General features: G+C 33.7%; 1 protein-coding gene across 1 annotated transcript in view; it reads left to right on the top strand.

Moving 5' to 3' along the window:
• The window catches only part of FCHO2 (FCH domain only 2), a 75,552-nt gene that overhangs the window by 38,913 nt on the left and 21,247 nt on the right, over nucleotides 1-15,392 (top strand). Inside the window, exons 10-15 of the mRNA XM_010006373.1 lie at nucleotides 2,834-2,858; nucleotides 10,498-10,552; nucleotides 12,748-12,926; nucleotides 13,523-13,534; nucleotides 13,944-13,968; nucleotides 14,692-14,734. Of these exons, the coding sequence (XP_010004675.1) occupies nucleotides 2,834-2,858; nucleotides 10,498-10,552; nucleotides 12,748-12,926; nucleotides 13,523-13,534; nucleotides 13,944-13,968; nucleotides 14,692-14,734 (339 nt within the window). The remainder of the gene's footprint in view (nucleotides 1-2,833; nucleotides 2,859-10,497; nucleotides 10,553-12,747; nucleotides 12,927-13,522; nucleotides 13,535-13,943; nucleotides 13,969-14,691; nucleotides 14,735-15,392) is intronic.

The following is a 15,392-nucleotide window of genomic DNA, read 5'->3' as shown; positions in this document are numbered from 1 at the left end:
GTCTTGTACAAAAACTAGTAAATTATGGGAATAAATATCACCTGATATTAATGAAAAATAGGTTTATAAAAAGAAGTTTAGACGTATGCTGTGAATATGAAAATAACACAGCTGTTTAAGATTTTTGTTACTAAGGATTTTAAGGAAGTAACAGAAATGTATTCATAGTGGTCTGCTCATTTTTCATTATTTCCCATGCATAGGGTAGTTCTCCCTTGTTCTACATTTGAACATTGTAGATAATGTGATTCTCCCATGTATTCCTAATGAAATAATAGCTCTGTACATGGAAAAAGTACTGGATGACTGTGTTTGCAGGATTGAATCTTTAGTTTTGCTGTAATTAGAAAAATGTTTGTGTACAGTATCAAATTTTGTCAGCATATTGTGTGCATGCTCATTTCTGAAAGACCACCATTCTAATTCGTGACTGATGTCGCAGCTATGTATCTTTTGCCATATTCGTTGCATGTGCTTTGTCTTCCAGGAGTGAGTTTGAGTAAAAGTTCTTATATGGATTGGTTGCCGTCTACCCATTGGTAGTTACAATCTCTAAATTCCATTGTATTTTTTCCTGATTTCTAGATGTGTTTTCTCAGTAGAAGCAACTGATTAAATATCCTCCCCTTAAAATTATTTACTACACTTTTTTTTTTTTTATGATGCAAAAAGTATATCCAACAGTAGAAAAAACTATGTGCAATCATTTACTTTTTGTCTTGCATTTTCTTAACTGCAAAGTAGTGATTTTTATACTATTGAATGCTGTTGTACGATTGAATTCTGTAGCTGTCAGTTTTTCTTTTCCAACAAAATAAGTTATTTTGCCACCACATGATTTATAATTAGACTAATCTCATGTATATTATAAGGTTTGTTGCAAGGCAAACATGTCCTTCCATCCATTCTTTGGCAGATGATTAAATGTAATCTGGCCCCAGCAAAGATTTAGGGCTCTTAATAGTCGTTTTCTGGAGCTAGTAAAGGCCTGGAAGCTCCAAATTAACTCTTTCCAGGTATATGACTCAATGTATTCTTTTGACCTGTTACTGAAATAAAATTTTCTTAGGCATTGAGGGCTGAAAATTGGCTTCTGTACTATATGAAAGACTTTCTACCTTTGTATGTTTATCCACTGTAGTATCTGAATACTTTTCTAAAAGCTGCTTTTTCCCAAAGATGTTTTATTTAATGTTGAATAATAATAACAGTGTATCTTCCTAGAAAAAATAAAATAATTTAAACAATAATTAAAAATTTCATTAAATCAGCTCAGGTATTCTGAGATGGGAAAATAATTTGCCTTGCTTCCAACAAGTTGGACTGAAATTGGATTTGTATTATTTAGTTAATTTCTTTATTTGCAAGCAATACAAAAATATAGATTCTGAGATCAGAAGGAGGTATGATGGCATGATTTTAGCCTCCTATGTAACACATGCCATAGGCTTTTACAGAGATTCTTGAATTACTTTCATTGTAGCTTGCCTCACATCTTTCACATCTTTCACATTTCTTAATTGTTGTGGGCTTTAAGCTGTCTTGTTTGAGTACAGGCACTTTTTAAAAACACATCAGAAAGTCTATTTGTTGTATCTTTTGAGAGAAGTCTAATACTTTGTCTCTTTTCACTGTAAAATAGCTTTTAAAAAAACCCTTTCTATTGCTATTAATTCAGTTCAGCCAGCAGAGGGAGGTAAGATGTAAGTCAAATGGAAACTTGGTCACGTATGTTTTATTTTGTGTGAGGCCTTTCAGAGGAGACTGGATCTATAATCTCACTGTCAGTTCCTTAACAAGCTGTGCTGAATTTCATATTAATGCTTCCAAGTTAGCAAGTTTTGTACCTGTTTTTTAAAGACACCATAGTTTTTATATTTAACTTGCTTAACCCTTCAGAGAAGATTTAGATTGCAATAAATTTTATTTTTGTTTTCCCTCTCTTTTTCTATAAGTCCATGTTTAGGATGTACATTTTTATTATATAAAAACACTGTCGTTCAGTTGTACTGGCACTTAACATTTTATTTGTCAGGATGTGAATTAGAGAGGACTTTTATACTACTCAAGCATTCCCACATTCTGTAAATGTTAATTGCTTCTGCTCTTTTCAGACATCAGAGAGAGTCAGTATCATGCATGTATTTGAATACTGCCACTTAAATCAAGGTTATCATGGAAAAATATAACAATTGTGAAGAATGTGCTTGCAATCACTGCCTTGCTGATGATGAGGGGTTTTTTCTTGTTTTGTTTTGGTTTTTTGCTTCAAAAAAGTGCTTGTTAGGAGGGTACTCTTATTTTTTTTTCCAATATTTTCTAGTGCTTGACTGTAACTGTACTTGAGAAACACAAAGAGTGAAATTCCAGAAGAGGGAAGCTCTGAATTCATCTAAGGATAGTCTTAATTTCTTTAGGAATTGGTCATTGTCCAAAATGTTTTGCCAGTTGCATATGGACTGTTTCATTAGGGCTGGTGACTTCTACTTATTTTGCATAATCAATCACTCTTAATGTTTATTTATCCAGAATATAGCATGGTATTCCTGACTGGTTTTTCCCCCCTCTCACTATGATGAAGGTTGGCTTTTTCTGCATTTCTTCTGAGTTTTTCTTTTGTGGTGTTTCAAGCGTAAACTTCCAGCTTTTGTTTATATCTTGTTTAGTTTAATATGGGTTGTTTACAGAGAAAATTTTAACAGCGTGTGAGAGGTAAAAAGTCAAATGCAATGTTTCAAATCACTTGAAAATATTAAAAGATGTACCAGACCTGTACAAATAAAATAATTTGTGCATGTTATAATTATATATTTTCTTGATTTTTTTCTAATAGGGAATGTCCAGATGCAGACTCAGTTGTAAGTAGACTTATTTCCAAACTAAATGTGTATGCTAATATTGTAATGAAATCCACATAGAGTCCCTGCAATGCATTATTTATCTGATGCAGGATTTAATATTTTGATAACATAATTGAAGTGTGAATTTTGCTCAGTACATATTTTTTAGCAGTATATGCAAATACATGCCAATAATACATGTATATTTCCTAACAGTTTTACATTTTAAACAAGGTGGGTTTGCTGCAAGTATTTGCTTCTTTACCTTTCAAGTTAATAGTTTAAATTGCTTGTCTAATAAATTTTACGTAAGAAAAAGATTACGTTTATTGTGGACTGACCTTTGCAGCATCATATTCATCTGCTTACTACTGTGTCCTTTGAGAAATCCTTATGATAGTGGGGTTCTGTTTTGTCAGTGGCAATAGACTGTAGGGATATACTTCTTAAGATATTGCTGTAAACGCAGTATCTCTATACACACTATAATAATGGTCCATTTCTCCTTGCTGTCAGTTTGATCTGTGATACATCTTACAATTTTATTTATTCAGTTTAATTAAGTGACAGTGCAAATTAAACCAGTATGTTTTGGTTTGTGGTTTTTTTTAATTTCCTTAATTGAGCCTTTTCACTTCATTTCAACATGTATGTTGTCTTCAATTATATGTAACAGAGATTGCAGCTCCCTGTAGCTTAATAGGGATTAATTTATAAAATAATGTAAGTGATTTCCTGTAGACTTATTTGTTTTTCAGTTAATTTATTTAGATGCCAATTATATTAAACAATTTATGTTTCCAAGGTCGCCTATTTTGTGGATTTTCTTCTTTGCATTTAATAATTAGGAGTTGTAGTACCTAGTATTAAATCTGCCTTTGAAAAACTTGGTTTAAAAATGTGTTAGAACCATTCTTCTAAATAAGGAAAACTAAGTTTTGCCACATAATAAAACTGGATGTGTAAGAACAGCCTTGTAAGCATTGAGACAGTTATTTTATCTTGCGCAAAGTCGTCTTAATTTAGAGCAAATTTGTTTTCTTGGGCACAATTGAAGTAACTTTAGAATTATCCCTATAATCAGGCTTTTGATAGAAAAAATACCTTTTGACAATTTAGGTTGAGTCACTGGAGTAAACCACAACTGGGTTTGACTTGCAGTGTTTATTCTCTTAATTACTTATTTTGTTCTCTTATCATTTTTTAAAATAGTTTAAAAAACTGAACTGTAAATTGCCAGACATTCTCTATGGCTGCATGAAGCATGCCATATGATCATCTAAGATAATTGTTCTTTCTACATATAATTTATACTTGGTTAAAAAAAAGACCTCTAACTTTCAAAGTGTCTAACAACAAAACTGATACTATTGTTGAATTATCTTTTTTTTTTTTTTTTTTAAATGCCCCATTTAAATTTTATGACTGCATTGGGAATTTAAAATCTGATCTGTCATTTCTTTTTGCTTTTTACAAGCAACACTATTATTCTGAATGGTAGAATGCTTCAATGGCAGAAGCTATTACTGTCATTGTCATAAAAAATGGTGCAGCTTACTGTAGATAAGATTAATTTCACCCTTTACAAACAAGCACTCCAGAGTGCTTTTACATTTTAAGGTTGGTGTCCTCTTCAGGAAGGTCCCATTTCAAATGTTTTTAATTTTACTTGCATTTTACTTTAAAATTTCATCTCTGATTAATTTTTCAAGCTTGATCTAAATAGTTATAGTGTTATCTCTGTGGGGATTTGTTTTGTATGGAACTTTGCAATAAATAACACATTTCAAGAAAATGATCTTGGAAATGTATTATTGAAAAAAAATAATAAATTGAAATCAAGTATCATTTGTGTTTGATTGCTAGAAAATACAGAAGACCAGCCCTGAGAAAATTTAGCTTATTTAAGGTTACGGTGTATCAATTATTGCTTTGGTCACTCAAACAAAATCTTGTCTGGCTTTTATATTATTAAGATGAGCTTTTTTTTAAAGGTGGCTTTTGTTTATTTGTCAAGAATTTTAGTTGTGTGAAAGAAATATAAGAGATAACAACTCTAGAATTATTTATAACTGTAAATGTTGAGTTATATATATTGAGATTTTAAAAGTTAAGGATCTGGGAAGAACTGACTTCAAAACTTTGTCTACCAGTTCTACATGATATTTTGAATCTTTTAATACACATTGTGTAGTCAGCACAATTAGGGCCTTCTCACTGGTGCAAAGTTTATCATACAGTGAGTTCAAACTTGTATTCTCTATTTCCAGATAACAAAAAAGTCAGATGGTCCTAAATATGGTTTTTGTACCAAAATTGAAGTTCTTAAATTTATCTGTGGCAAGCCATCCACTCACGCTCATTCTTTTTGTAGCTGTCAGATTATATATACAGGGAAATGTGATGCATTTGAATGAATTGTTAATTCCTATCAGAATTCCTATCAGATGAGGTTTTTGTGTGCTCATGAGTAGGAAGGCATCTGTGAGCTGAGAGCTGTTATTTTTTTAAAAGACTGACCACTTAAATAAGCAGTCTCTGCTTAAATACAGATTACAGTATGTATGAGATTATGTTGTGAGATTATAAATTTCTGTGTTATGTGTCAATCCACACATGTAGCTTCCATTAAGCTAAGCCTTGGTAATTAAGAAAAATAGAGAGTTAACTGAGTGTACTCTAGAAAGGGATAATAACTGAAATCCAGCTCCGTATGTGTTTGTTGCCTATGAAGTTTTTCTGAAGGCAGAACTAATTGTATTGTTTCCCATGGGTTTGCCATGCCTCAAGGGATGGTTTGTAGGAAGATAAAAGCTCTAGTAGAAATCTTTATTTTGGGGAAGCTCTTGCAAGGTTCAACTTGTGTCCAGTAGAATCTGAATTAGAATTGCAGCTCTTCCCTTCACTGGGATACTTGCAGATCTCTTTCTTCTACTTGACTGCCTATTTTCATGAAGACTGTAGTAATGTAATTATCTTTGAGCCCTCTGTTCTGTCTGTCAAATCCATTTGAAATTGTCGAGTAATTTCGAAAGTAATGAAGAACCACAGATGCACAGAACATAATGCTGAAACTTCTATTCACAGGAAACCAGAAGGCAAACAAATGTATTGAAGCATCAAAAACTTTTAACCTCTTACATATGAGTGTAGCATAATTGCGGTGGTATAGTATTATACATAATTTTTATTGCTGGAGAGTGAGTGAATTTGCAACGATCAGACTTCACTGGCACACAAGCATTACCTTATATTTAGTTAAATTCAAATATTTTTATTTGTATTTTTGAAATGTTTAGTTCTGGCATATTTTCAATATGTGCCATTGATGCAGGGCACAAGGCTTAGCAGTCACAGAACAAGACAGGAGCACTTCAAATACCCGTTTTTCTTTCTTTCTGCATCTGTGGCAGTGGAAGAAACTGACTGGCTACTATCTTGATCCATATATTTTGAGTTAATAGGCACAGTAAGGAGAGGAAGCTGCTGTATGTAATAAATTAGCCTTAACCTAAGGATACACCTGAATCAAATTTACATCTCAAGTATGTGAAAAGTGGTGAGACTCTTTTTCTCTTTTGTCCCAGGCTATTATGAGCTTCACCTGCTTACTCTGAGTTCTTTCAGTTCTCATCTAGATTACAGGATGTCAGTCCCGTTCAGTAAAATGGTATAAAGTTCCTCAGGCAGAAAAAGAAACAGTGAGCCATTCAGCTGCACTATATCTGGAAGTATATGCTGACAAAAGCTTTGTAAGGAGCTCTCATAACTACTGTAGGTATACGAGGGGAAGAGTGAACAGATGGAAATCAAGCTGAAATGTACAGAAGGTTCTTTCCTTCTTGCTCACTGTAATAGCGCTTATGTTGCTGAGGAAGGGCCAAATGAAGTAGCTAGATTGCAATATGTTCCATGTGTTCCTTTCTTATCCTTTGTATGTGGCCCAGAGGAACTAGTGACACGGTAATGGTGTGGCTTCTTTCCATTGCTTTTGGATGACAGGTAGGACAGAACAAGGAAACTGAGAGTTTTAGTATTCACTAAAACTCAAAAAATAAGTTTTGGCAATGGAATGTTTAGTCCTTATGCTTTTTGTATAGGCAGTTTTATTTTATTTGTTATGTCCTTATGCTTTATTTCTGTAAAAAAATTATTCACCCCAGAAGGTTAGTAGAAGAGACTAATGCAAAGGCCAAGTTGTAAGTCCTATTTTTTCATGTATATTTAAATACATATAATCCCTTAATTAGTAATATGTTGTATTGCATCTGCAAACGCAGAAAAATCTCATCTCTGTGGTCTTTATAGCTATACATTTAATTGCTTGATTACCTCTGAGAAGGTGAAACCTTCTTCTAAGGAAGTCTGCCTTTCCATTTAGTTCCAGAGTTCAATTCACATCCATATTGAGGTTTTTTTTACCACAAAACCTACAAATAATGTGTTTGTGACCTTCATCCCTGTTGTATTTATAACATCTTCTTACAGAAACCCTCAATTTGCAAAGATCATCCGTCTCTGTGTTTAAAGTCCGAAGTGACACATGTATACATTAATATTGTAGTTTTTATCTCTGATCACCATGGTAGGCAAACTAAGTCCTGTCTATATTGTATGCTGATACTTTAAAGATGCACTGTTACCTACAACATAAGATATAGATCTCTAACTGCAGGAGTGTGAAAAAAGGAGTACAAATTAGTCAAGTAAATATAAATGCCTTTATTAACATCAGATTTGTGAATATGTACCTCATTCCAAATGTTGTGTCCTATTCCAGTCTTGCAAAACTAGTAAATAAAATTCTGATATTTCAGAAACCAGAACCATTCACCTGTTCAACCATTGAAAATACTGAAAACAATAATTATTTAACTTGTAAATAAGATTTTGTGGTACTATTTTGCTTGTATGTGACACAATTTGTCAATACAATGGAGCAGTGATTATATCTTTGACTTTACTTTTGTTGGTTTACACAAAAATATAAATTAAACATCTCATTAATGAAAGCAAAAAGTATTTTAAGAATTATCACAAATTGATACAAGATTAATCTGAATCATTGACAAAGCTAGAAATATTAAGTGGATTATTTCTAACCTTGTACACATTGTGTAGAGTCAGATGTCTTAAATTACATATATTTAAATTTAAGAAATAGGAAAAATGTAGAAGTACAAATTAAGTTTTCTGCACAGTGCTACAGAGAAGCAGTAATGTATGACTGCTAAAAAAGAAAAAAGAAATGTTTCAGTTCAGAACTGAAGCTGGAAAGTGTCCATCTCAGTTATGTGAATATTAACTTTGATTTTTTTTGTCTGAAGTTATGAATACAGGCTACATGGTAAAGTGCCATTGCTAAGTAATAGGTTATTCAAATAGTTTTGCAAGATCAGAAATAATTAACATGAAAATATTAAGAAATATTTAATAAGTTAAGAACTTCAGTATTTCTAAGGATTTACTTTATCCTAAAATTTATTCAGTAAGTTAAAAAATAATGCAATTGAACTAACTTTTGCAAAGTTCTTTCATAATTTTTTATCAAAATAGGCAGATTTTCCAGCTGTATTTTGCATCCTGTGTGTGCCCAACAATAATATCTTTTACATATGTGGCCCAGCTGGAATAAAAATTAAATATTGTCTATTTAAAGGTTTTGGTTGGTTTTCAATTAATCTCAAACATGCCTGATCCTGATCTATTGAAAATTGCATAGTATGACAACTAAAATAATTTCAGAATTCAAAAGTTGTACTATTGTAGGAAAATGTACCTGCCCTCTAGCTATATGTTTTTGTTCTGTTTACTTTGATGTCAAGTTTCATTAGTGTTTTTTGGTATATAAACAAGGTCAGTCTGAGGTCAAGCGTAGCTAAGAACTCTGATTTGAGCAAGTAGAGCTAAGGTACTGGACCGTGTGATCCTACTCTTATTACTTTTTTTTTGTTCAGTTCTTTTCCTTTTCTGTTTATGTTTGTTTGGTTGGTTGGTTTGGTTTGGTTTGGTTTTTTTAACCATCAAGTAGCTATGAAATCTACATCTTACAAGTGTTTCAAGAAATTGCATCTATATCTATTTTAAGGTTTGAGCTTAAAGATTTTTTTTGGCCTTAGTTTTATGTGCTATTTAATTGGATACAGTATTACATCTCCTATACAAGACAGTATTTCTTGTTCTTTTTAGCAGAAAGCATTATCTGTGTTTAAATCCATTGCACTTAATTCGAAATTAAATTTCTGATATTAGAGATCTGTACAGAGGATGGTCTTAGTAAAATATCAAACATCCCATTTGTGATATCTGTATAAAAAATAGTGGGACAATTATATTTTTATGTGTATCTTCCTCTGTAATTCAAAAGCTAATCAAAGTGAATATCTCTTTAAATTTGGCTTCAAATTTTAGGTGAAGTCAAGTGGTTGCTTGCTAGTCCACTTGAAGTCTCCAGTGTAAGTCATTTTGTTATATCTCATGACTTATAACAGCAAGGTATATTTTGGCTATTAATTATATATCTCTATTAGTCAAACTACCTCCCAGAGCCTATTTTCTGATAAAATAAACTGAATGGTATGCCAGACAAAATTGCTATTTTATATTAATCTTACAATTTTTATAAGTAATTCATAACTGGTAAAAACACTACATTTTTAAGATACTTGGGTGGCCGTTTTTTTATTAAAAACTTACTGAGGCATTTGAGCAGTTCACATAGAATAATTATGCATATGGAGCCATGAGTGGGCTTTTCTGTTCTGAATGGGGAAAGTATCTGTGTATCTCGGTGTATCCCTTTATATGTAACATACGTGAACGTGGGGGTTTGCAAGTCTTTAAAATTAGGTTTATATTATTAGAGACTTGTTTCTCTCTGCCCCAACGCTTTTTTGTGAAGCTAAGTGGTTAGCTAAGTGTTCAAAATTGTTTTAACATAATTGCCTTCAATTTATATTTCATTACCTGCAAGAACTGAAAATCTGAACTAGTCTGAAGTTCCCAGATGCTTATTAACTTTGGAAATCCAGAATGTTGCCGGAGATGTGAAAAGAAAAACTCTGGAACCTGATTTTGAGCACTTGTAGCAGGTTTCATCCATGTCTTTTAATTATTGTGGATATTCTTTGATAAAGCAACAGTGAGGCTTGCTGCCTTTTTGCAGGAGAGAAGAAGCTGTAACTGATGCGACCTGGAATGCTTTACTCATGTATTAGAATATCAACTAGCAAGTTTTTGCTGCTGTACCATCAGAGCCTTCAGTAATTTAGCTAAGAGAATTAGTAGAAATTGGGAAAATACTTGGGGCCCAAAGGACTGTAGACTTATTGAACACTAACTAGTAAAGCTAAAATGTTTCTGTTGGTTTCTGATCTTTTTGGTAGAGGACCGGTAAAAGCAAAAGCATTCAAACTTGCCAGTTTTCAAAGGAAATCTGGAGCTTGTTTTGTTGCGTTCTGTTCCTGAAGCATCTTGTCATGTTACTTCTGAACTACAGAGCATAACTTGAGATAACTGTAATAATTGATGGTGAAAAATACTACTTTCATGAGCTGTCATGATCAAATTTTAATTTGCAAATGGCATTATTTAAAAGCACGGGTTTTAGCTATTTCTCAATAGTAAATAATGGTTGTTGTTGGATATTTTTTTTTAGAACATTCCTGATGTAGATGATGAAGGATTCAGCATTAAACCAGAAACAACACAGGATATCCTTTTTACTATTATTTTGACAAGTTGCTTGATGTTATTATGATTGTTTGGAGAGAAGAAATACTGATTAAAGTGTTAAGTAAAGGTAGATGAGTGACATTCATACTTACATTGCAGCCTTCTTTTCTTATGTTCATAGCTTTTGCAAAATGTACAAAATTTTGTCTATCTTTGATTTTGTGTATGTTCAAATGTTAAATATTAGATCACATGTCTTGGGAACTTGAAGAGGTTGATTTTTTGTCAGACAATAAAAAAACAAAATAAAGCAACACCAAAAAAAAATCTGAACAAAAGCTCAAAGGTCACCATGCAGGTCTTTCTACTTGAAAAGCTTTGAGAAAGTTCATAAAGTAAAGCCTGTAAACTTTTTTAAGCATACGGAGTGGTTATCTGTTCTATATATGCACCCTCCCACTTTTTCATAGCACCCTTGAAAAGACTGGATGCTCCAGCTATCTAGAAATAGAATTTCTGTTAATTCAGTAATTACACCACATGCTGTTTCTAATTGATGCTTCTAGCTTTTATTGTCTTTATAATAGCTTTGATATACATAATAGATTTTTGTTATGAGCCATTTTTTATGCAGGCTCTTGAGTTTTCTTTGTTCTTCCTTTGAAGGAAAAAAATTTTCCTTTTCTTTCCTCTCATTGAAAACACAAGGAAGCTCTACTTAAGAGCGGTAGATCTAAGCAAGCCTAATACATTGGCAAGATACCTCATCTTTTTAAATGTATTAACTGAATTGTCTTTGTAATGCGGATAAAAGGTAATCTTCCATTATGCAATTACCTTAAATTTTGAAAACTTTTAAGCAGTTAACAGCACCTTAAAGTGGGCCAGTCCATCACCATAGTTTCTCTGTCTTCATCAGCTTTGCCCCCACTGAAGATTCCTATACCAGTAAAAGCAGTTTGTGTTATCTCTTAAACACATCCAGGGATGGTGACTCAACCACCTCACTGGGCAGCCTATTCCAGTGATTAAGCATTTTCTTTGAGAAGACATTTTTCCTGATGTGCCATCTAAACCTCCCCTGTTGGCAGCTTGAAACCACTCCCTCTTGTTCTGTCTCTAATTACCTGTGGGAAGAGACCAGCAACAATCTGTTAGGTAGTTGTAGAGACTGTTGAGGTCTCCCCTCAGCCTCCTCTTCCTCAAACTAAACATTCCCAGCTCCTTCAAGCATTCTTCATAAGATTTATTCCCTTGGCCCTTCACCAGCTTCGTTGCCCTCCTCTGTACTCGCTCCAACACCTCGATATCTCTCTTGAATGGAGGTGCCCAAAACTGGACACAACACTCCCAGTGTGGCCTCACCAGTGCTGAGTACAGGGGGACAATCACCTCCCTACTTCTGCTTGTCACACTATTTCTAAGACAAGCTAGGGTGCCATTGGCTTTCTTGGCCACCTGGGCACATTGTTGGCTCATATTCAACCACTTGTCAATGAGAACCCCCAGGTCCTTTTCTGCCAGACACTTTCCAGCCACACTTCCCCAAGCCTGTAGTCTTGCCTGGGGTTGTTGTGGCCCAAGTACAGGACCCAGCACTTGGCCTTGTTGAAGCCCAGACCATTAACGTTAGCCCAATGATCCAATCTATCCAAGTCTCTCTGTAGAGCCTCCCTGACCTCATGCAGATCAACATTCCTGCCTAGCTTGGTGTCATCTGCAAACTTACTGATAATACGCTCTATGTCTTTATCAAGATAATCAGTAAAGATGTTAAACAGAAACAGTCCCAACTCTGAGCCCTGAGGACACCACTTGTGACTGGCCCCAGCTGGGTTTGACTCCATTGACCACCACTCTCTGGGCCCGACTGTCCAGCCAGTGCTTGATCCAACAGATTGTGTGGTCATCCAGGCCATGAGCAGCCAGTTTTTCATGAGAGTTCTATGGGGAATCGTATCAAATGCTTCTGGGAGGTCCAGATAGACAATATCCAGTGACATTGTGCTTTTGACAACAAAATACTGCTATGAAGGTTAATGGAATATAAAAACTAAATTTTAACTCTGTGCTGTGAATTTTTGACAGTGAATATATTTGAAGTGTCTGTGTAAGTGCACAAAGAGGTCAGGCAGCATTGTTTATCTATGGCATTCACTTAATATGAGCATTTTGTAGAGCATAATTATAACATAAGTTAAGCAGATTAATTTCCACCTTAACTGACAAAAACATACCAAAGAGAACCATTTCTATTCATCCAGTGATTCTGACTCTGAAGATGATGAACCCAGGAGGTTCCACGTAGAAATTAAACCTGTCCAGCCAAATAATAGCTCTCAATATAACATGCCTTCCTTGGATGAACTAAAAGTATCTATAGGAAACATCACTCTTTCTCCAGCAATATCTGTAAGTTACTTTGTTCCTTTTATTTTTAATGTGTAGTAAGAGAAAAGCAGTAAAGAATCTTCTGTGTAAACATATATTTTGTTGTTCAGAATTTATTCTAGTTTCAAGTTCAATGATTCTTTTTCTCTTGTGTACCTAGGGTCATCTTCGGTACACTTCATTGCACTGTAACATTAAGTAATTCTCTCTTCTCAGATTTTAACTTTCCTTTGAGTCTTGGGAGTGCTCAGTCCTTGTCTTTCTGATGTTGCCACCACAAAACATTTCAATACAGTTTGGAGTTAGTGGAGCATGGTTTTTAACACATTTTACTAATTAGTATTCAATAACAACACAAACCTTTAAAGTAGATCATATAATGTGGATACATGTAACATTTACAGTGTAGCTTTACTAATGTATTCTGCAATCCATAAAATTATCCTTTATACCATGAGGTGATATTACAAATAAATAGTATTAAAGTTCACTAGTACAATATTAGACCAGAGTAAGAATGACTTTGATTTTAAGGAAAACATTGCACATAACATCTTAAAATTATAATGATTATTTTTCTCTTTTCCCCCGCACCCCCCTTCACATTTTGAAAGCAGAGACACAGTCCTGTAAGTACAGAATGGCTTTTAATTCCCATGTTTAGATTAAAACCAAGTGAGTGTAGTATGTGAGAGGAGTTATTGGGAAAACCTCAGGAATGTTTGTTTCCATATATACCATGTGATACATAAGCAGTTTAATTTTACTTCCCCAGTCTGTAAAGGGATTTAGTAATAAAGCTCCCTTTGTCAGCTCTACAGTGTTTGTTCCTCCCTTTTCTTTCTGATGTGGCAGGTGGGCACTGGTTGCTGTGTCCTTGCTCATGTTCTGGTCTTCTGCAAGCTCAGAATGTTTTATCTGGCACTGAAAGCAAAGTATCTCATAGAAAATTGAGTGGAAATAAGAACTCTGGGACTATTAAGTGTTTTATTTGACAGATAGTAAGAATTTATTCCTAACCTTTTTTCCCCATTTCAGGCACAAACGAATCGAAATTCATCCAGTAAGTGTGAATCTTCAGTTTTTTGTCTATTTATGTTAGTTTTCTAACATGGAATGAAAAATATTATTATTTTTTGTAATTGTTGAATAAATAAATTCCTTGAGTATCTTTATTTTAAATAGAAAAATATATTTCTCTTGTTAGTTTTAGATACCTTATTTTTTTCCTATATACTTGGCTGTTCCCCGTTCTGGGATAGTAAATGAAGCTGTCTCTGACAGTGATGAGGAAAATATCCAAGAGCCAATGGGGGAATCCTATGTAAAAGACTCCTGTGGAACTTCTTAAAGCCCTTCCACCTACTCAAGTTGAATAGGATCCACAAACCAACAAAGCAATTTTTACCTGTTTTAGAGTCAAACACATAAAATGTGGCCATGGAGATAGAGGACACAGCATTAGCCTCTATCTGGTAGGGTTTTTGTTTCAGTGGGAACTGAGTCAGATTTGCTGAAGAATAATACTGGTGTAAATAGTGCAATTTAAGGAATATATTTCAAGTGAATGACACTTCCTCCCAAAATGCAGTGCTCTCCTCTTAGAAGGTATTTCAGGAGTATCTGAATGTATATAATACTGCATCTTCTCTTTTGCATGTTAGTAATTCTCAATTCTTCTTGAACTACAACAAGAAGTTAAGATTTTCTGTCTTTTTATAATGAAGCTGAAATTTTTATTTTAGACAGCCACAGCTCTGGTGATAATACTGTGTCTTTTGCTTAGGTGAAGAGCTAGCAAAATCAAAGCTTTCTGCTCCAACTAATGAGTAAGTTAAAATTTAGAATTCTATCAAATTCAGTTTGTGGTAATTTGGACTTATTTTTATCTAATACCCAGAAATGCATTGCAAATACCAACTGCTATTTTAAGGTGGGCATCTATTGCATCATAACAATTAAGGGGCAATTATGCAACAATGGAGAATTCCATTAATTTGTTTTCCCCTTGTAATGCGTTTGCTTCATTGTGATCTGTCTCAGTTGTTATTTATATTACATGATTACAAAATATTGGGTTTTATTAAAATCTCAGGTTTTAAATAAGACAGGTTTAGTTTCTATCCTACAGTGTGTCATGGTAAAGGATTTAGGAGTACAAGCCCCAGAGTTAGACAGGTCTGTATACGATGCTTATATATGGATATACTGAAAAAAATGGATTTGAAGATGTATCCCTCCTTAAATGAAAACCATTCAACTGACATTATTGAGTATATCCACACATGAACTTGTATCAAAGTGTCAGTTCAGATAGCCTCATGTGTAAATCAGTTCCTTGACCTCCAATTTGTAGGTTTTTTTAATTTTTTGATGCAAAGACTAACAAGATTAATGTATTGTATTTATGTATCATATTTTTATATTATCAAACTACTACTGAAGTTGTAGTTTGATTTTTATGAATATATGTGTCTTTTTTTTATA

Source organism: Chaetura pelagica, unplaced genomic scaffold, assembly GCF_000747805.2.
Source record: "Chaetura pelagica isolate M959 unplaced genomic scaffold, ChaPel_1.0 scaffold559, whole genome shotgun sequence".
Classification (NCBI taxonomy): domain Eukaryota; kingdom Metazoa; phylum Chordata; class Aves; order Apodiformes; family Apodidae; genus Chaetura; species Chaetura pelagica.
This window is presented reverse-complemented; position numbering and strand designations above follow the sequence as displayed.